The following is a 21,371-nucleotide window of genomic DNA, read 5'->3' as shown; positions in this document are numbered from 1 at the left end:
ATCAACTGCCTTCACATGGCTCCTCTCTTCTATGCCCCATGCATCTCTACAAGACATTCATTTTATCTTTGTTTATCGATCTCTCTTTTTCTTCTATTCTATTCATCTCTACAGCAATTACTATTGTTGTACAGTGTATATGCAACCACGCATACATTACTAAGTTTGGTCCAAACAGCCCATCTTCTCCATACGCCTCAGCCATTAATGCTTCCAGTTTTATCAATTAAAATCTCTTTTGTATTACATTGAGGGCTTTCTCTTGTTCGTTTCTGTAATAGAGTTACACGTACTGATGCAATCTAGTATGTACCGCCAAAACGTAATGTCATTCCTGTCACTTGACTAGAAGTAATGTAGTAACATTACATTTTAGTGACCCACTCGTTATCCTAATTATACAATCTGATGCTACTCTCTTGCATGTAACCATGACACGTCCGTCTGCTTCTGTCCACATAACAACTTTGCGAATATAAAATGATCTGATCCCATTTTCATTTTCTATCGACTCAAAGTGAAAACTACTGACCATTAGTTCTACTATATCGAGTTGCATACTTAACAATCTGTAGTTTTATACAAAAAAACTACACCCTTTATTATTACTTAGTAAAACAGTAGAAAAAGACTAATTAACGGTTGTGAAGATCGACAGTAGTATACCCTTCTTCAACAGAGAAACGTGGGTGTACTCTCGGATCTCCACCCCTATGAGGCGAAACTGGCAGTTTATAGCTATTATCCATCGCAAAAGAGTCGTCACCTTCTTGCTGGTGAACCACAAGCACCGAGAAATGAAAATCCGGCGACGCAAACATGTCTCCGATCACACCTAGCTCAGGACACTCGCTCCAGTCCGTTAGCCCGTACAGTACGGACGACTCTAGGTCATGGTCACGACCCACGACAACCAAATCGTACGTAGACCCAAGTGCACTAATCACTTGCGTGGTCTCTACTCCATCTCTGACAATCTCTTCTCTGTAATGCACTTTGGGTTTGTTCTGCGAGAAGCTCTTGAAGTCGTTTATGAGGTGACACTCGGAAGGTTCTGTTTCTTCTCCCGTCGTTATGTTGGTGTTGTAAAGGGCGCTCTTGTGTCGGAAATGGATCATCGTGACGCTCACTTCCGGGTGCTCTGCCATTCTCATGCAGAAGGCTAGCGCCTCCGCGTCGTCTCTGCCTTCGATAAAAATCATAGCCACGTTACGCCACGTGTGGCTCATTAGGACAGAGCGACGACCTTCTGTTTCGCCCCGGTCGATGAATATTCCGACAGAGCAAGGTGCCTTGTCCAACACGTTAATATTAATGCTACGAATCGCTGGGTTCACATGGTCGACGGTCCCGTCTATCGCGTACTCTTTATGAAACGGGATGACGATGAGCGCTGCTTTCTTGTCGAGTGCGAGAGTGCATATATCGTCGTTGATGCTGGAGAAGGGAGCCGCGGCTGTGAAATGCTGAGCCATTAGGGTTCCTTGGTGCTGCTGCTCGAACCGTTGGAACCCGTTGACTATTTGCGTTGACTGGGCCGTGTTGGGGTCGAGTTTGTTCATCAGGTGATGCGGCATGAGCACCGCGTGGGCTCTGCCTTTGAGCTCGACGAGGTGCAGCGTGAAGACGGAGACGGGGCTGAAGCGGCTCGGGTAAGAAGCTTCTAGAAGGTTGACCATCGAAGGTACGTTTTCGACGTTGTAAACGCAGAAGAGGAGACGGAGCTGAATGTTTCGTTGTCTCGTGTTGAGGATCGTTCGCTTGCTCTCGCTTCTGTAGCGTTTTGATGGGTCGTAGAGGCGCACAACGAGGAAGCGTGAAATGCCCGTCACGAATAAGAGCGTGATGATAACAAGATTGAAGCATTCTGTATTTAGAACCTGCAAACAATAATTTGATGATTTTTTTGAAAATGTGTATCTGGCTGCGTCCATGCGCTATACCGTAATCAACCATTTCGACTTCATCTTACAGTGTGTTATGCAAATTCAAATGATTTGGCTGAATATTAGTGCTTAGACTAATGCCTAGACAAATTTCAAATATTGATATAAATAAAATCAAGTAACTCAGATGAATAATAGCATTTAGACGAATGCTTAAACAAATTTTAAGTATTCATATCTAAGAAATAAAAATTGATAGAATTCTATTTTTGTAAATTTTTTTATATGCTAATTACGTTTTATATATAAAATTTATATGTGTAGTATATTTTATTTTTTAGTTTTTTAAAAAACTAAGGTATGTATTATTTATCTTATAGACATAACATATATTATTTATGTAAAGCATATATATATTTATCTAAGCATATGACTAAGCGTCAGAGGTTTGGTTATTGAAGGTCTAATACGTTTTAGAATCTTGTGGATCAATCTTAATTTGATTAACCCAATCTCTTAATTTAGTGTTCTTAGCTTATGATTTGACATTTTGTTTTACATTTTTGGCTAAAAGCCGGTTCTTATATCTCATTTTATTTAAGAAACGGTTCTTAATTTTTCTTAGTTAAAAGCTAAGAAACGGTTCTTAACCGAAGCTAAGAGTCCCACGGCTTAATCATGGTCTTATTGTGTGTAGAGAAAATTTGATCAGACAGACGCAAACAAACAATGTAGGTTTTGTAATGATACCTTTTCATCTTTCCACATGACGGATGTGTAGATCTCGATGACTCCTTGGCAACACATCAATAAGGCCAAAGAAATTGCGTCTCCGATCTTTATGCTGCAATACACGGATGCGGCTGCGGTTCCTAGGAACTTGCACGTGTAGGTAATGAGGATCACGGCTTCAATGACCCTCACGTGGCTCTGTTCGATCTTTAAGAAATTGGTCTGTAATCCACTAATGGCGATAAAACACGGGAGCATAAGGCATGACGCAAACATCTCGAGCTTGGTCGTGAGCCCGGTCCCTAACGGAGGTCCATCGGGGAGCGATACACCGAGCCAGAACGCTCCAAACGCTGCATGGACGCCGAGAACTTCGGAGCCTAAGCTTATCACCAACAAGACCATTACGATCGGGAAGAACGGGATATCGTTTGCTTTATCAACCGAAACGCTCCTTCTCGCCGTTAACCATATGATCAAAGGTCTGCAGATGAAAAATATGGCGAGGAGAAGAGCGGTGATCCAAGCGAAAGACCAAACGGTAGCGAGCGTACCGTCTTGCAAGAACATTCTGAAAACGAGTGCAACGACCCAGCTAAAGGCCTCGCAGACGATGGAGCAGTTCGTGGCTAATCTCCCGAGGTCGGAGTTGAGGATGTTGAGCTCGGCTAGGACGGTTGTGGTGACCGGGAAGGAGGTCATTGCGTTGAGAGAGATCACGGTGTGGATGCAGTGGGCGACTTCTGGTGGGATCTGGAAAGTGTTTTTCAAGACGAGGACGGTGAGGTTGCCTAGTGAGAAAGGGAAGGCGTAGGAGGCTGTACCGATGAGCAAGGCTTTGGAACCTGCTTTACGTAGAATGCTAGCGTCGATTCTAAGGCCTAGTAAGAAAAGATGCATGAAGAAACCGACGTTTGAGAACGTTTGTAAAGTGATTTTGCCGCTAATGGGAAAGACCATCTCCATGTAGCTCCTGCTTTGGCCCAAGAGAGATGGTCCTAGGATTATACCAGCCTGCGAGTAGATAATTAACAAAAATTCAATAAAAAGGAGGAATGTAAAGAGCTTCAGGCTCCATAATGGATAGTCTGTGCATGGGTTTCCTAAAAAGGAAATTAATAAATATAGACAAGTTATTATGAAATTATTTAATTACCAGGACTTGTGCAGAGATCATGCCTTGATTCAAGGGCTTGAGGAGGCGGAAGAGAAGCCTTGAAGTGATAATAATGGCAGCTACTTGCAACAAGAGAAGTGGCATTGCGTATTTGAGAGGGTTACTGCCCATGAAAACGCCCTTTGAGGTTAGCATATGGTTTGTCTGGCACACGAGGCTTTCCAAGAGGAATGGCCCATGAACTTTGCCTTTCTGCGTCGAGGTGACCTCATCCATGTTTAGCGTTGACATCACTATGGTTTTTCTTGTGCACGCCAAAGGCAACTTTACTGAATGTGAGCAGCGAAATCTAAGCTGAGATTAATAACAAAACACAGTACTCTGTTTTTATATTGAGAAATGCTATCATCATATGAAGATTCCTCTCTAGGTTGGGTCAAAAGATCAAAAACAAAAAGGGAAGTGTGAGAAACAGAAAGAGAGATGAGACCATATTTCTTGATTCTATTTAGTGATTCTGACTATTTTTTTGGTTGGTTGATGTTAATAACCCATAACCTCCAACCATTCCAAATTCATGGTTTTATTGTCCTTTAAGTCCTAATAATAAAAAGTCATTTAAAATGAGATTTTCTCCAACCATTTATATTCTACAATAAACTTCTTTGCATATCACACATTCTAGTCTAAAGCTCATAAACTACTAAACCCAAGTTAAACCCATATTTATTGCTTCTATCTAGTGATTCTGACTGTTTTTTTGGTTGGTTGATGTTAATAACCCATAATCTCTCCAACCATTCTCAATTCATGTCTTTAATTTCCCTCTAAGTTCTAAGGTGGTGTTCTTAGTGGAATATAAGAACCCTACTCTAAGAACCCTCCAATAATTATGCTCTAAGAATAATAAAACATTTAAAATGATATTTTCTCCAACCATTGTAAATGCTTCATCCCATGACACATTCAAGTCTAAAGTTCCTGCCTCCTTCAAACTACTATCCCAACTTGAATCAAATATATAAAAATAAGAACATTAATTTGGTTTAGACTTTAAACCACACGGTGCTTTTTAAACAGCTAAAAATTAGCAAATCATTACCATCCCACAAATAGCACTGTCCTCAAGAGACAGACAAAGCTCCGATTTCACTTCTTGGCGAAAGAGGCGGCCGTTGGATTTTGTGGAGTCTTGAAACTCTGAAGAGTCTGCATGGGCATAGAAGATTGAACTTGACAAACGTTCCTAATGAAAAGTATGTTCAATGTTGTTCGATAGCATCGTGTCTCGCCCCGCTCTGCTGGAACCAAGTCTCCTAATAAAGTGCATAGTCTGTTATTTAGACTCCTAATAACTGTAGCTAAGAGCATGCCTATTAGAGTATCACAAGGGGTTCATGGGCTCGGATTCATAGGCCCGAAATACTTTTTTAATTAAAAAAATGGGCTAATTTCGGTGAACCGGTTCGCCAGAGTGAACCCGTATGATACGGGTTCAAGCCACGTGGCAACACCTCATTGGAAGGACGTTTTTGTGTTGACGAAATCGAAACACGGATCTCTCGATAGCTCTCTCATTTTCTCTCATTTCTAGGGTTTCTTTCTCTCCGAGGCGATTTGTCGAGCGACGGCGACGCCATAGCTTTTCTCCATCTAATCGACGACAGACTGTCTCCTCCACGAGCTCAGGTGAGTATCGAGTACTTTGACGTTATAATAGAATCGATTTTGGGCTCGAAAGCGATCTCGGGAAATCGAAATCGATTTGGGGATTTCGAGTTAGGGTTCTAAATCGAGAAGGGGGTTTCGATTTATGGTTGTAAATCTTCATGCGGGTTCGATTTAGGGTTCCTTTACCGGGGATTCAAAATCGATTTGGGGGTTTAGGGTTCTTAATCGATTTGGGGGTTTCGAGATAGAGTTGTAAATCGATTAGGGGGTTTCGTTTGATGGTTGTAAAGCGTCATGAGGGTTCGATTTAGGGTTCGTTTCAAGCCCTCAGCTCAGTGGCTTACCTCCTAGAGAGGCAAGTCAATGTAAGCAGAGGTGGGGAAGAGTGAATGAGCAGGTGTGCAAGTTTGTGGGTTGCTATGAGGCGGCTGTCAAGGAGCAAGCTAGTGGCCAAAATGAGAATGATATCATGAAGGCTGCCCATGACATCTTCTTAAATGACTACCAGGTGAAGTTCAGCCTTGAACATGCCTGGAGGGAACTACGGTTTGATCAAAAATGGAGATCAAATTGTTTGTCCAGAGATGGTGCAAAGGACAAAAGGAAGGAACCTGCGGAGGTGGTGCCTCACTTGGAAAAGGTTAGGCCTCCTGGTGTTAAGGCTTGCAAAGCAGCCAAACGCAAGAAGCATGGGAATGAAGCAGCTTATGATCAATTAGAGAGCATGCTAGTTGTGAAAGAGAACATATCCAAACACAGACTCCTTGATCGTCTCCTTGCCTGAAAAGATACACTATCTGAAATAGAAGTGTCTCTGAAGAACAAACTCATATCCGAATTGCTTTGATATTGCTAGTGCCTTTAACTTGCTTGAAACTTACTTGTTGTTGTAAAACTTAGTAGGTTGCTAGTTCTGGTCAGTGAAGTTAGTTGCTTGAATCTGGTTTGATATTGAAACTTATAGGTTGCTTCGACTTTGTTAGTTGCTTGAAACTTAGTAGGTTGCTTTGATTTTGTTAGTGCCTTTGATCTTGTTAGTGCCTTTCTGGTTTCTTTTTCTTTTACTATATAGCTTCTGGTTTAACTTGCTTGTTCTGTCTTGTTGTGCAGGTCACAGGTGCTTGTCTGGCGCAGGACTTTAACTCAACTTGATCGTCTGTTTGTTTCACGGGTTGTACTGGCTTGATGTGTAATGAATGTACTATGTCTGTTTGTTTCACGGGAAAGTGTAGAATTTTGTTGCTTTCTACACTTTGTTTTTTCATTCACGGATTATGTAAAATGTCTATGTACTTGTGACCTATGTCTCTTTGCACTCTATATAAACTATGTCTCTCTTTTCTTCTATCGATTACCTCTGAATCTAAAACCTTGTAGTTCCTTTCTCTCTTGTAATATTGTCTCTGTACTTGTATACTAGTTCTATCACAATTTTTTTTTTCAAAAACACTTAACCAAAATTCCATCTCTTCTAATACCAAACTTGTTCTATCTCATGTAAAACCTCTTGAACACTCCTAAAACCTTCGTATCCTTCGATCAAGATAAGCCACAAAGCTCTCAAGCACTATATCAACGAACATCAAATTTTTTTTTCCAAACACTTAGCCAAATTCCCAAACACTTAACTCAATAGGTTGTTCATTTCTCTTCTAAAAAAAAATACAATGTCTTCCTCATTATCTGATGGTGTTGATGAAAGATTAAACGAAGCTTTTGAAGAAATGTTCTACCAACAATTTGATCATGCATTCGAGTCAGTATTTGATGTTCAAGCCAAAAAGCCGAAGAGACGAGCAGAAGTTCCCAAGTTGATTTTTCGTACTCTACGGACATCCTTTCCAATATCGGTAATATGCTTGGCATTCGCAATCAAATTTGGGATCAACGGATACATGCTCGTTTGCAAGCTAATTTAGTCAAAAATATATGGCAAAAGTTTGGTAATCAAGATGAATAATCTTTGTATGTTCATGAATTCTCATTGTATTGAATAAAAACTTTTAAAAAATATTATAAATTTTTTTTTTATTCCTAAGAACTCCATCTTCATGTTCACTAATAGAAGAACAAAAAATATACAGGTTCAACACTATTCATCATCCCACCAAAAATATATTAAAATTTTTTTATGAACCCAAGGGGGGATTCACTAATAAAATGCTCTAAAGAGCCAAAGAACCAGGCAAAGAAGAGAGTAGAAATCGTCCCGTTTCCAATTTACGCGCGCGCGCCGTCTACTTTGTTTTTATTTTAACTTCTCACCGTTTATCATAGATTAAAACGGCACGCAGTGTTTTGATATATTGTTACAAACGTTACGACGTTTTAAAAGTCCTATCCCTTTCCTCTTTCTTCCTCCTCGTTTCTATCCTCTCTCTTCACTTCTTCGAATAATTAAACCCTACGAGCTTCTTCACAGTAGAGGGGAATCATGAATCCCTCGCTTATCACCGCCACTAACGCTCCAATCTCACCTTCCCCTCGGCCTCCTCTACTCTGCCACTTCCTCACTCCGTCACCTCTCCGTTTATCGCAGTCTCAATCTCCGTCTCGCCGCCGTTACCGAGTTTCGTTCCCTCGCTGCGCAGCTACTTCGTCCGAGCAACCATTGGTGTCTACGAAGAAATCAGATGTACACGGGAACAAGAAGGAGCTCACCGGATTGCAACCGATTGTGGAGAAAATGACGCCGCCGGTGAGGCTGGCGACTTCCGCTGTCGTTCTAGCGGCGTCGCTAGCTTCTGGCTATGGCCTTGGGCTCCGGTTAGCTGGCTCGAGGAATATTGCATTTGGTGCGGCTGCTGCAGCTGGAGCCGCCGGTGGAGCTGTCGTATATGCGATGAACTCCGCCGTACCGGAGGTGGCTGCCATCGGTTTGCACAATTATGTTGCTGAAATTGAAGATCCTGCCTCTGTGACTAAAGATGATATTGAAAAGATAGCTTCTAGGTTAGTGGTTGCTTGAATTTTAAGATGAAAGAGGATATAGAGAGGATTAAAATTTGCTTATATGTTGCAGGTATGGTGTCAACAAAGGAGATGAGGCATTCCAGGCTGAGATTTGTGATATATATTGCCGGTGAGTCAAGTTCTTGCTCCTAATCTTAGTGTGGAGAGTTCATTAGTTAATCTTTGCATCTTAATCTTGGTTAGGTACGTGACTTCGGTGCTTCCAGCTGAAGGACAGTCTCTTAAAGGAGATGAAGTGGATAAGATAGTCAAATTCAAGAGTGCTTTGGGAATAGACGACCCTGATGCAGCCTCCATGCACATGGAGGTGTTTTATTCGTTTGAGTTATCACTTAGCCTTTTTGCAGTTGATTCAGAAGGATTTTGAATGTAGAATTACTAACTCGTTGGTCTTGTCTAGATTGGCAGGAGGATATTTAGGCAAAGGCTTGAGACTGGGGAGCGTGAAGGGGATGCCGAACAGCGTCGGGTGAGTCGCGCTTGTGTCTAGTATTTGTTTATATATTGTAGCTTGGTTCAGCAAGAGAGCACAAGTGTGATCACAAGTTGTATGCTCCCAGTGCAGGCATTTATGAGGCTTGTATATGTTTCAGCTCTTGTGTTTGGAGACGCTGCATCCTTCCTTTTGCCTTGGAAGCGAGTTCTGAAGGTCACAGATGCTCAGGTAGGCATTTCCAGTTTTGTCGAACATGTGATTTTGCATACATTTTTGGCACCTGCTTCCAACTTGGTAATATGAAGTTCTTCGCTAATGTATTAATCTCGTGTACAGGTTGAGATTGCTATTCGTGAAAATGCAAAGCAACTGTATGCCGAAAGGTTGAAATTAGTTGGTAGAGGTAATGTTATTTTTTCATTTAAAGATAAGTAATGTTACGCTTGTAGAATGGATGAATTTGCCTGAGCTGGTTTTATCATCTATTGTGTCACTTCCTTGAAATAGAGTTTAGTAATGTTCCTCTTATAGCAAGATGTCTGAATATTCGGCACGGAACTTCTCATTTGACATTGATAATATATACGGCTTAGCTTTTTCTGCAGCTTTATGCATGGAAACTTACATGGTTATATGTCTATTAACATGTTCTTGCAGATATTAACGTAGAAAACCTTGTGGACCTGAGAAAAGCACAACTATCAATTAAGCTTTCTGATGAGGTATTCTATCTCTTTGTGTCATTGACTTCGTACTGTCACTGGCTATAGTTCTTCTGACATTTTCTTCTCCGTTGCAGCTTGCTGAAGACTTGTTTAGAGAACATACAAGAACAGTAGCCATAGAGAATATTTCTTCAGCACTTAGCGTACTAAAATCCCGCACACGAGCAGTGTAAGGCATTGTATTATTGAATCACATATAGAAAAATATATGGAAAAATTATGATACATGTGAAGAAGATGTTAATGTTCTTTTGCTTTACCCTGAGGTTTGATTTTACAAAAAGCTGACCTTTTCTATCGTTTCCTTTAGTGTTGTAGCTCTTATTATAATAACTTTTTTAGTCGGATAAGTTACATAGTTATTTACTTATTTTTGTGGGAATTTAAGTATATCAATGAGATTTTGATTCTATAGACGTTTTTGTATCCCGGTTATAATGAACATTGAAACTAAATTGGATCATCTAGTTTATTTTAGTTTACAATGCTATTCATTTATTGATCTGTTTTTATCCAGGAAGAGTATGTCACTTGTTGTGGAAGAGCTTGAAAAAGTACTGGAGTTTAACAACCTGCTGGTTTCCTTGAAAAGCCATTCAGAGGCAGATCAATTTGCACGGGGTCTTGGCCCTATATCTTTGATAGGTAAAGATGCTTTTGACGGTCTCTTTTGAGAAGTAATCTTAGGCCCTTAGCTTGGATGTATGTGGCGTAGGTGGTGATTCTGATTTTGAGAGGAGGATGGATGATTTAAAGCTCCTTTATAGAGCATATGTTACAGATGCTTTATCAACTGGGCGCATTGAAGAAAACAAGGTAAGCTGAAACCAGTTTTGTATTCTTTATTATATTGCAAAGTGGGTACATACGGAGCATGGTTTCAGACTTTTTTTTTCTCTCTGTCTCCTTCCCATGCGATGTCAATTGTTGTCATTTTTTGCTGATTGGTAGCTTGTGGCAATGAGCCAACTGAGAAACATACTCGGACTGGGAACACGGGAGGCTGAAGCTATTAGTGTTGATGTTACGTCCAAGGCATACCGTAAGAGACTTGCTAACGCTGTTACTAGTGGTGACCTTGAAGCACAAGATAGCAAAGCAAAATACCTTCAAAAGCTATGCGAAGAGCTGCACTTTGATGCGCAGAAGGCAAGCGCAATCCATGAAGGTATATGGGGACCACCTGACCTTATCCTGTTATGTTGTACATGAGTTAGACAGTTTGAATTGCCATTTTATCGCCCAAAAATGGAATGGATGGGGTCCATGGAATAACTAGAATCTTCTCAATTTGACTGTTAACCTGCTAGTCCCTTACCTTGCAAACTAGCTTTAAATGTTGTGGATTTGGGGTTTCCAACAAGTCTGTCACTCTCCTTTGATTACATGCTGTTATCCTACAGTGTTAATGTTTATTGGAGTCTTTTATCCTCAGTCATCTGACAGTCACTTGCTCTTCTTCAGAAATCTATAGGCAGAAGCTTCAACAGTATGTTACTGATGGAGAGCTGAGCGATGACAATGTTGCTGCTTTGTTAAGGTTAAGAGTCATGCTCTGTATTCCTCAGCAAACTATTGAGGCAGCTCATGCAGAAATCTGTGGAAGCATATTTGAAAAGGTAATCCAGCTTATCAGTCCCCTTCTGTATCCCTGTTTATTCCCATTGTCTTTTGTCTTGACACTGCAATTTCACCGCTGTCTTTTAGAAAAACTCTAGTGTTAATACTTAATAGTACGTATTTACCTGTTTTCAATCCGTTTCCAATAACTTCATGTGGCCACATCTCAACTTATCGCCTTGTTACCGGACGGTTTACTTACAGATACTTGTTCGTTACATCGTTTCCAGGTTGTCAGAGAAGCGATTTCTTCTGGAGTGGATGGTTATGATGCTGAAACTCGCAAATCAGTAAGAAAGGCTGCTCATGGTCTTCGGTTATCCAGAGAGACTGCCATGTCTATTGCTAGCAAGGCTGTGAGTATATCATTCTCTTTACTTTTCCCATGTTTGGTAATTTGGTATTAGGATTTTGTTTCTCTAATAGAAACCGAAAAATCTTCATTGATGCAGGCCCGTAGGGTTTTCACAAACTACATCAGACGAGCAAGGGCGGCAGAGAATCGCACCGAGTCAGCAAAGGAGCTCAAGAAAATGATTGCTTTCAACACGTTGGTTGTGACTGAAATGGTGGCTGACATTAAGGGAGAATCTTCTGATAAAGAACCTGAAGAGCCTATTCAAGTGAAAGAAGTAGATACTGAAGTTGAGGAATGGGGATCCCTTGAATCACTCAAAAAGACAAGACCTGACAAGGAACTCGCTGAGAAGATGGGAAAGCCTGGCCAGACTGAGATAACTCTCAAAGATGACCTTCCCGACAGGGACAGGATCGATCTCTACAAAACGTACTTGCTCTACTGTCTAACCGGAGAGGTCACAAGAATCCCATTCGGCGCCCAGATCACAACAAAGAGAGACGACTCAGAGTACTTGCTTCTGAACCAGCTTGGTGGGATCCTCGGATTGACTTCGAAAGAAATAGTCAACATTCACGTGGGTCTTGCCGAGCAGGCTTTCAGACAACAAGCCGAAGTGATTTTAGCTGATGGGCAGTTGACAAAGGCTAGAGTAGAGCAGCTAGACGAGTTGCAGAAACAAGTTGGGTTGCCTCAGCCACAAGCGGAGAAAGTTATAAAGAATATAACAACCACAAAAATGGCGAACGCGATTGAAACTGCTGTTAACCAAGGAAGACTGAACATAAAGCAGATACGTGAGCTCAAGGAAGCAAACGTCAGCCTAGACAGCATGATCGCAGTGAGTCTGAGAGAGAAACTATTCAAGAAGACAGTGAATGATATATTCTCATCAGGAACAGGTGAGTTCGATGAAACTGAAGTCTACGAGACCATCCCATCTGATCTCAGTATCGATGTTGAAAAGGCAAAAGGCGTTGTTCATGATCTTGCTAGGAGTAGACTATCAAACTCCCTGATCCAATCAGTAGCATTACTCAGGCAGAGAAACCGTAAAGGAGTGGTAAGCAACCTCTCTTATCTTGACATAAACTCTTGGATATTTCAGACTGATTTGTGCATCTATGTGTGTTAGGTCTCGTCGTTGAATGATTTGCTTGCATGCGACAAAGCTGTACCGTCTGAGCCACTGTCATGGGAGGTCGCAGAGGAATTATCTGATCTTTATGATATTTATTCAAAGAGTGATCCCAAACCTGCGCCTGAAAAAGTTTCGAGGCTGCAATATCTACTGGGGATAGATGATTCAACTGCAACTGCTCTCCGTGAGATGGAAGATGGTGTGTTCTCCTCTGCTGCAGAAGAGGGCAACTTTGTCTTCTAAATTTTCAATGAATGTCTTTAACTTTTGAATAAGATCTGATTGAGAGAGAAGAAAACGGTTTTTGAATTTTTAAAATCTGTGAAAAATGTTCTCAGAACAAAACATGAATTGATTGGAATAGTTTGAAAAATCTGCAAACTAAAGATGTGAATTATCTATAATCTAATCACCACTAGATTTTAGCTTGAATGCATGAGATCTATCTTTCTTGATGTTTTCGTTCCTTAAAGCAGCAGTGCGTGTCGTTTCTGTAGCATGAAACGGCTTACATGTCAAATATCTACGGAACTAACGGCAAGACATTGCAGTTTTGATTTTGCGTTTTAGTGATTTTTTCCTTTTTATTTTTAATAAAATAAACGAAAATTCAGGAGAGGGGCAATAGCGGCGGAATCGTGATACATTGCGTACAAGCAGCAGAAGCAAGACCTAAGAAGGAGATTCGGATACCCTCAGCTTCTTCACGAGTCGCGCTATCTTCTCAGAACGAGAAGGATGCCTGAGACGAAAGCCGTTTCGACCTTGGACAATGTAGTGGTGAAGTCGCCCAACGATCGGAGGTTGTACAGAGTGATTGAATTGGAGAACGGATTGTCTGCTCTGCTCATTCACGATCCAGACATTTACCCCGAAGGATACGCGGCTGATCAGATCGATGAAGATGATGAGGACGGAGAAGAAGAAGAAGAAGATAGTGACGGAAGCTATGAAGATGATGAGGAAGGAGATGATGAGGATGATGATGAAGTAGAAGGGAAAGGAGATCAACAGACCAAAAAGGTATTTCGATTTAAGATACATCACCTGCTTTCTAACTCTTTTAACAAATTTGATTTTAAACTCGTTTGTGTTGTGCTGTGACGTTTCAGGCAGCTGCAGCTATGTGTGTTGCAATGGGTAGCTTCTTGGATCCTCCGGAAGCGCAAGGCCTTGCTCACTTTCTTGGTATGTTCATCTTTCGATGAGTTTGTTACTACAGTTTGACTTTTTGAATCACTCTCATGTTTAACGTTTTGTGCAGAGCACATGCTTTTTATGGGTAGCTCCGAGTTCCCCGATGAGAATGAAGTAAGCACAATGGATGATGATTGGATCTTTTCAATGTTTAGTACAGATTTTGTTTTGTTTGAATAATGTATCTTCTGGGTTTGACTTTGTTTTGGCTTGTAGTATGATAGTTACTTGTCTAAGCATGGAGGATCCTCTAATGCGTACACCGAAATGGAGCATACTTGCTATCACTTTGAAGTCAAGAGAGAGTTCCTTCAAGGCGCCTTGAAAAGGTGCATAGTTCTATTTGTTTTTTTCTTGTTCCTTAAACGTCAATTGTCTCCTTAACATGTGTCACCTGCATTTTTACCTAAATCATTTGCTGTAGAAGATTTTCCATAGGCGGTATTTGAAATTGCTGTTAGGTTTAATCTTTCCGTTTTGTTTTTTTTTTTGTTCTTTGGAACACTTATTTGACCTTAGTTTGTCTTCTTGTTAATAGGTTCTCTCAGTTTTTTGTTGCACCGCTCATGAAGACTGAAGCCATGGAACGAGAAGTCCTTGCTGTTGATTCAGGTATTGCATGTTAATCATAACCGTAGTCCTTTGTTTAGAAATTACGAAAAATTCATCTTTAATCAACATTCAAGAAAATTGACCTCTTATATAGCTAACATGATCCAAACTTGTAGAATTTAACCAGGCCCTCCAAAATGATGCATGCCGTCTGCAACAATTACAGTGCTATACGTCTGCAAAGGGTCATCCTTTTAATAGGTTCTCATGGGGTAAGGACTTGTCGGTGTACCTCTCTTGCCACACTTAAGATATTCATGAAATAAGTTAATGTTAATGTCCTTTCTGTGCTCTGTAAGGTAACAAGAAGAGTTTGAGTGGTGCAATGGAAAATGGGGTTGATCTACGGGAATGCATCATGAAACTATACAAGGAATATTACCACGGTGGATTGATGAAACTCGTTGTCATTGGAGGAGGTATTTTCTTTAGGTTTATGATGCGTTTGGCTCTAATTCTTGGAAAAACGTTAATTAAACTCATAATAATGGCCTTTGTTGCTATCTGAGTTTATTGTAATTTTATGGTTACGTATAAAATCTTGCAGAATCTCTCGATACACTTGAAAGCTGGGTCGTAGAACTCTTTGGCGATGTTAAAAACGGATCCAAAATTATGCCAACACTGGAGGCAAAAGGTCCTATTTGGGAAGGCGGTAAATTATATCGCCTAGAAGCGGTTAAAGATGTTCATACTCTTGATTTGACATGGACTCTCCCTCCTCTTCGCCATGCCTATGTGAAGAAGCCGGAGGACTATCTAGCACATCTATTAGGACATGGTGAGGAATCACATCCATTTTTATCGTTTCTATGTTGTTTTCTTAAAGCGTGCTTGTGCATGTAAACTGCATACTGACGAATATTATTTATACAATGATCTTTTTAGAGGGCAAAGGAAGTCTTCTATCATTCCTTAAAGGTAAGGGCTGGGCAACCTCGCTGTCTGCTGGTGTTGGAGATGATGGAATTAACCGCTCGTCTTTGGCCTATGTTTTCGGAATGTCTATACATCTCACTGACTCTGGTTTAGAGAAGGTAAATGGTTATATTTTAACTAAGCTCAAGGCAGGGGATTTTCAATCGTTTTTGAACTGTATATAGCTTTATATACTGTTGTTCTTTTCCATTTTTATTTTGTTACGTTACTCATTGGACCTTGTGACTACTATAAAACAGATTTATGACATCATTGCTTACACCTATCAATATCTCAAGTTACTGCGTGATGCGTCACCACAAGAATGGATATTCAAGGAACTCCAAGATATTGGGAACATGGACTTTAGATATGCTGAGGAGCAGGCTGCAGATGATTATGCTGCTGAACTTTCAGGTTTGTACTTACATGGTCTCATTCGTCTAGTTCTTTTAAGGCAGTAACAGTGGTTAGCTTATCATGTTGGCATGTAAAGCCTAAATATGTTCAGAATTTATCATGTGTTAATGTATGTAAATCATCATGTTTTTTTAAGTAACCACTGAAACTGTTATTGTGCAGAGAATATGCTTGCTTATCCGGTAGAGCACATTATTTATGGTGATTATGTATACCGGACATGGGATTCAAAAATGATAGCAGATCTAATGGGTTTCTTCACACCAAAAAACATGAGAATTGATGTTGTTTCAAAATCCATCAAGTCAGAAGGTACTTTAGAAATTTGTTGAGTATTTAACTTTTGGATTGCATATTTCTCACTATCTTACTCTTGAAAACTTCCTTGTTTCAGAGTTCCAAACTGAGCCTTGGTTCGGTTCTCATTACATAGTAGAAGATGTTCCTTTGGTGTTGATGGAAACATGGATCAATCCTTCAGAAGTAGATAACTCTTTACATCTCCCTTCAGAAAACCAATTCATCCCTTCTGATTTTTCCATCCGAGCTACTAGTTCTGATGGGGATCTCAAAAGCCAGTCTCCCCCTAAATGTATAATTGATGAACCGTTAATGAAGTTTTGGTACAAACTTGACGAAACGTTCAAGGTTCCCCGTGCAAATACATACTTCCGCATAAATTTAAAGGGGGCATATGGCAGTGTGAAGAACTGCCTTTTGACGGAACTATTTATCAACCTTCTGAAAGACGAGCTAAATGAGATCATATACCAGGCAAGTAACTACCTTTCGGAAAAATCTTTTTAGATGTTTTTTTTTTTAATTGACATGAATATCTGATTATCTTTGCAGGCCAGTATAGCAAAACTTGAAACTTCTTTATCTATGTATGGTGATAAACTAGAGCTTAAAGTGTTTGGGTTTAACGAAAAAATTCCAGCTCTCTTATCAAAAATATTAGCCATAGCCAAATCCTTCATGCCAAGCCTGGACCGATTTAAGGTATGCGAAATTCGCATGTATTAACTGTTACTCTTTATTCTCATTCAGTCTTGAACTTGTTTTTTCGTATCAATCTCGTCTCGTTCGCTATTGATCCGCGGATACTATCTAACCTGGCAGGTTATCAAAGAAAACATGGAGAGAGGGCTGAGAAATACTAATATGAAGCCTTTGAACCATTCCACATACTTGAGACTGCAACTCTTGTGTAAACGAATCTATGACAGCGACGAGAAGCTGTCTGTACTAAATGATTTGTCTCTCACTGATCTCAACAGCTTTATTCCTGAAGTCCGCTCTCAGGTAACATTCTGCATCAGCCACAGTTAATGTGATTTCCCTTTTACTTAACACTCGACTACTTGTCTCTGGTTTTGTTTAAATCGAGCAAAGGTTAGATAAAACTTCTGTTATGTTTGCAGATATTTATTGAGGCTCTGTGCCATGGTAATTTGTCGGAAGACGAAGCAGTAAACATATCCAACATATTCAAAAACAGTTTGACAGTTGAACCGCTCCCAGTCAAATCCAGACATGGAGAGCAGATAACGTGCTTCCCTCTGAGTGCCAAGCTTGTGAGAGATGTCAATGTGAAGAACAAATCTGAAACAAACTCAGTAGTCGAGGTAAAAAGAAAACTGACTGTTCTTGTGATGAGAGCCAGCTAAGTAGAAGCTATAGTAGGTTTCTCGGAGATAGTCATGGTTATGAATTTGAACATGAATCCTGTTTTGCAGCTTTACTATCAAATCGAGCCTGAGGAAGCTAAGTCAACAAGAATGAAAGCTGTGCTGGATCTCTTTAGTGAAATCATAGAAGAGCCATTGTTCAATCAGTTGAGGTTAGTTATCACATGTCTATCCAGTTTGTTTTATAGATCAAATAGTATTTATGGATAGTCATATGTATGGATTTTGGTTATAGGACAAAGGAGCAGCTTGGTTATGTTGTTGAGTGTGGCCCTCGCTTAACTTACCGTGTCCACGGTTTCTGTTTCTGTGTTCAATCTTCCAAGTACGGTCCAGTTCATTTGCTCGGGAGAATCGACAATTTCATAAAGGACATTGAAGGCATGCTGGTAAGTTTGTAATAACAAAGGCTGATATTAAGCTTTGTTAAAGCTTTTTCCGTTCTCTATCTCATTCGTCAAACGTTACTTGGGTTTTAATTGCAGGAACAGTTGGATGAAGAGTCCTTTGAAGATTATCGAAGCGGTCTGATTGGTAGATTGCTGGAAAAGGATCCATCTCTCTTGTCCGAGACAAATGAGCTATGGAGTCAGATTGTTGACCAAAGGTAATAGGGGATCTCCAAGGGTTTGAAGGATCAGATTTGTAGCTTCATATATAAAAGTTCAGTGTGTTGCTTGATTCCATATCTGTCACTGACAAAATAGCAAACTCTCTCTCTCTCGCACAGGTACATGTTTGATTACTCCCAGAAAGAGGCAGAAGAACTAAGAAGCATAGAGAAGAAAGATGTGATGAAATGGTACAAAACCTATTTCAAAGAATCATCGCCCAAATCACGTAGGCTTGCGGTGAGGGTGTGGGGATGCGACACCAATATGAAGGAAACTCAGACAGATCCCAAGTCGGTGCAGGTCATCGCAGACGCTGTGGCTTTCAAGTCAACTTCAAAGTTTTACCCAAGTCTCTGTTAGTGACACAAACAACACTACAAAAGAGCTTTGCTTCGTCTATTTTTTTTATCTCTGGTATTTTCATTTAACTCCATTTATTACACCCAACTGATGCACGTTTGGAGAAAACACACCAAAATGTCGCTTTTTTATGTTATGATTAAAGGATATGCATTTAAATTATGCTTTGTCGGTTGGTTGAGCTCAAAATCTATACAAGCAGACCAGCTAGTGACATTTTTTGATGAATTTGATCTTATAACTTTTTTCTGTTTTTTAATATTAACTCCAAAAATTAAGAATATATTTAAACTTTTAAATAAAAGTGTTATTAATTATATAGCAAAGATTTTTAATTAATAAAATATAAGTATGATACACGTCATAATTTTTTTTCGTCATAAAAATCGTTATTATCTTATAATAGAAAATTCTCAAACACAGTTCTAAAATCAATACTATTAAATTAGGAAAATGTCTGGTTGATAATAGTTGATAGAAACATGTCTGGTTGATAATAGTTGAGTCCAACTTTAAAAAAATACTGAAGCTTAACTGCTTATATGTGCATATAATAATTATAACTGCTTAATGTTACTTTAAATAACACGGCAACAAGAAGGAAGTTCCATAACAACTAAATTCATATTTTTATGACCACACAGACAGCAACCAAAATGTTGGAAAATATATATTCTATCAACTTAAACTATGATCTATATCACAACAAATTGGTTTAAGTATATTTATGCATTTATATCGAACTCATATTTTTCATGACAAATTATTATGTGTAATTATAACATTATTATAATTATATATGAAATCAAATAATGAAAACTCAATGAAAAACATATAATTTTATTTATTTAATTACTATGGGGATATTAAAAAAAATTGTAGCTATACTTTGTTATTTTTAAAAAAAAAATCATTAATAACTGTTTACGAATAAATTACAAAATAAATATGAAATGACTATAGCACATGTATAGTTATCCAACATTACAAATTCAATCAAATTATCAAAACCTCTTACTAATAATAATTAAAAAAGTTAATACAAATATGATTACAAAAAAACACAAATATCTTTACAAAAAATTACAAATATAAAAATTAATTTTTTTAAAAAATAAAGTAAAACAACAAATGTACTTGCCCTGACACTTCAGAGCATGTTTATTCCTGTCTCTTAGAGCATCTCCAATGTACACCTTTATATTTTCCTCTAAAATAGAGATCTCTATTATAGAGGTGAAAATGCTCCAATGTATGCCTTTATAATAGAGTTCCTCTATTTTAGAGGAAAATATAGATGAAAGTTACTTTTTGCCTCTATATTTAGAGGTAGAAATATCATATCTCTATATTTTCTACTCTAAATAGAGAAACTCTATTATAGAGGCATTGGAGTATTTTCACTTCTATAATAGAGAAATTCTATTTTAGAAGAAAATATAGAGATAGAAATAGGGGTGGGCTGGAGATGGTCTTAGCATAGGATCTTAGGTTAATTAGGTTTAAAAATAAAAGAAAAATAGCTATTAACTGAAGAGGCGTCTCTTAGTTAAGGTCGTGAAGGCAGAACTCTTATGAGCCACGTGTCGCAAAATAATTGGAGAGAAGAGCGGTGTCGTGTTGCTTCTTTCTTTCTCGACGTTTCTCTCCTCTCATATGGCGGAACCGCAGGACGAACAATCTCTGTCTCTTGATGATTGCCTTAAGCTTTTGAAAGTAAGTCGAGAATTTGTAGAAAGAGTAATCTGTAGCTCTATAGAAAGCATTTGTTGCTCTCTGAAGTTTGATTGTTCGAGTATTTTTGATTGCAGGTAGTGGTGATGGAGGTGAGAATCATGATGTGTATCTGCGGCTGCCTGTTACAGTTCTTGCTGCGTTCTGCCGTGTCCCTGAGATAGCTTCTTCAGTTGAGATGGTCTCCTGGATTCCCCTTATTCTCGAAATCATGTCGAAAGGTATGTTAGATCGCCTCATTCTTTAGCATGTGATAGCTTATGCGTCTTTCTAGCTTTTGCATAGTGTGGCTTCTTTAAAGTTTAAGACTTTGGATTTTGGAAATTTTAGACCAGCGACTAACATTCTCGGAGAACGCTACAAGCTTTTGTATTTGGTGTCCACGGCTTGTGAAGCTGGTGTCATGGCTTTGATAAACTCTGGAGGCTTGAGAGTGATAGCTCCCCAGATGTCTGATCTACCTGATGGTAACTTCTTTGTTCCTTTGCTTTGCATTGTTTCACGGTTTATATAATGCACATTAGATAGTAGTGAATGCTTTTTGTTGTTAGTAAGAAGTTCCTGATGGGGGGTTGGTTATATATAACCGGTGTCAAAGAAAATGTGCCGTGTGCTGAGGCTAGATGGATTTGAGAATAATTTTAACTAATGTGTTGAATGTTATTCAGGCTCACATGCTATGGAGGTTGCTATAAAGATTCTGCAGCTATTGGTTAGCAAGCTTTCCAGCGAGAGCATGAATATTGAACGTTTCTTTGAATTGTCTTTGGTGGTGAGTCCACTTACTTGACTATTTTCTTTTGTTTTTTGCAATGATTACCAAAGCTTCCGTGCTTAAGTTGGAGTTAAAAATTCATGTTGTCCAGGTTGCTGCTGTTGCACGGCAGTTTGCGGTCTTGCACAATGCCCTGAAGTTTGAAGAACTCCATCTACTGTCTGCAGTCTTCTGTTCCGATTATTCTGTGAGTTTTCACTCCTTTAACTTAAGCTGAGTTAGTTGTAATTGAATGGAGTTGTATCTTTAGCTGTAGTTACTAGCATGGTGTAGGTAAATTCAATGATAGTCTAATTTTGAGTTCTTCTATATGTTTCATTCTTTTGATTGGATGCAGCTGTCATCCTGATGACCATGACTTCATTATATTGATGCTCTTTCATATACATAT

At 39.3% G+C, this 21,371-nt stretch overlaps 4 protein-coding genes across 4 annotated transcripts; 3 read left to right on the top strand and 1 right to left on the bottom strand.

Moving 5' to 3' along the window:
• Positions 1 to 71: 71 nt before the first annotated feature.
• Positions 72 to 6,938, bottom strand: LOC106360260 (cation/H(+) antiporter 14). Its single transcript, XM_013799848.3, has 3 exons — positions 3,775 to 6,938; positions 2,637 to 3,632; positions 72 to 1,880 (listed from the first exon to the last, which is right to left on the bottom strand). Exons 1-3 carry the CDS (start codon positions 4,024 to 4,026, stop codon positions 636 to 638), a joined length of 2,493 nt encoding a protein of 830 aa, XP_013655302.2. The 5' UTR covers positions 4,027 to 6,938; the 3' UTR covers positions 72 to 635.
• On the top strand, positions 5,549 to 6,190 carry LOC125591532 (glutathione S-transferase T3-like). The gene is made up of 2 exons (XM_048765926.1): positions 5,549 to 5,570; positions 5,718 to 6,190. Exons 1-2 carry the CDS (start codon positions 5,549 to 5,551, stop codon positions 6,188 to 6,190), a joined length of 495 nt encoding a protein of 164 aa, XP_048621883.1.
• An 810-nt stretch (positions 6,939 to 7,748) lies between the features above and the next one.
• LOC125591412 (protein TIC110, chloroplastic-like) lies at positions 7,749 to 13,045 on the top strand. The gene is made up of 15 exons (XM_048765622.1): positions 7,749 to 8,358; positions 8,429 to 8,488; positions 8,563 to 8,686; positions 8,780 to 8,848; positions 8,945 to 9,043; positions 9,152 to 9,218; positions 9,473 to 9,537; positions 9,615 to 9,709; positions 10,058 to 10,185; positions 10,256 to 10,356; positions 10,492 to 10,708; positions 11,005 to 11,159; positions 11,391 to 11,516; positions 11,613 to 12,581; positions 12,654 to 13,045. Exons 1-15 carry the CDS (start codon positions 7,841 to 7,843, stop codon positions 12,900 to 12,902), a joined length of 3,042 nt encoding a protein of 1,013 aa, XP_048621579.1. The 5' UTR covers positions 7,749 to 7,840; the 3' UTR covers positions 12,903 to 13,045.
• A 153-nt stretch (positions 13,046 to 13,198) lies between these two features.
• On the top strand, positions 13,199 to 18,633 carry LOC125591413 (nardilysin-like). Its single transcript, XM_048765623.1, has 19 exons — positions 13,199 to 13,682; positions 13,772 to 13,847; positions 13,924 to 13,970; positions 14,073 to 14,185; positions 14,395 to 14,468; positions 14,585 to 14,680; positions 14,768 to 14,887; positions 15,016 to 15,249; positions 15,357 to 15,505; positions 15,647 to 15,803; positions 15,969 to 16,118; positions 16,201 to 16,580; positions 16,659 to 16,808; positions 16,929 to 17,111; positions 17,231 to 17,434; positions 17,546 to 17,649; positions 17,733 to 17,886; positions 17,983 to 18,104; positions 18,228 to 18,633. The coding sequence occupies exons 1-19, from the start codon at positions 13,398 to 13,400 to the stop codon at positions 18,469 to 18,471; spliced, it is 3,042 nt and encodes a 1,013-aa protein (XP_048621580.1). The 5' UTR covers positions 13,199 to 13,397; the 3' UTR covers positions 18,472 to 18,633.
• Positions 18,634 to 21,371: the final 2,738 nt, after the last annotated feature.

The sequence above is a fragment of the Brassica napus genome, chromosome C8, assembly GCF_020379485.1.
Source record: "Brassica napus cultivar Da-Ae chromosome C8, Da-Ae, whole genome shotgun sequence".
Classification (NCBI taxonomy): Eukaryota; Viridiplantae; Streptophyta; class Magnoliopsida; order Brassicales; family Brassicaceae; genus Brassica; species Brassica napus.
This window is presented reverse-complemented; position numbering and strand designations above follow the sequence as displayed.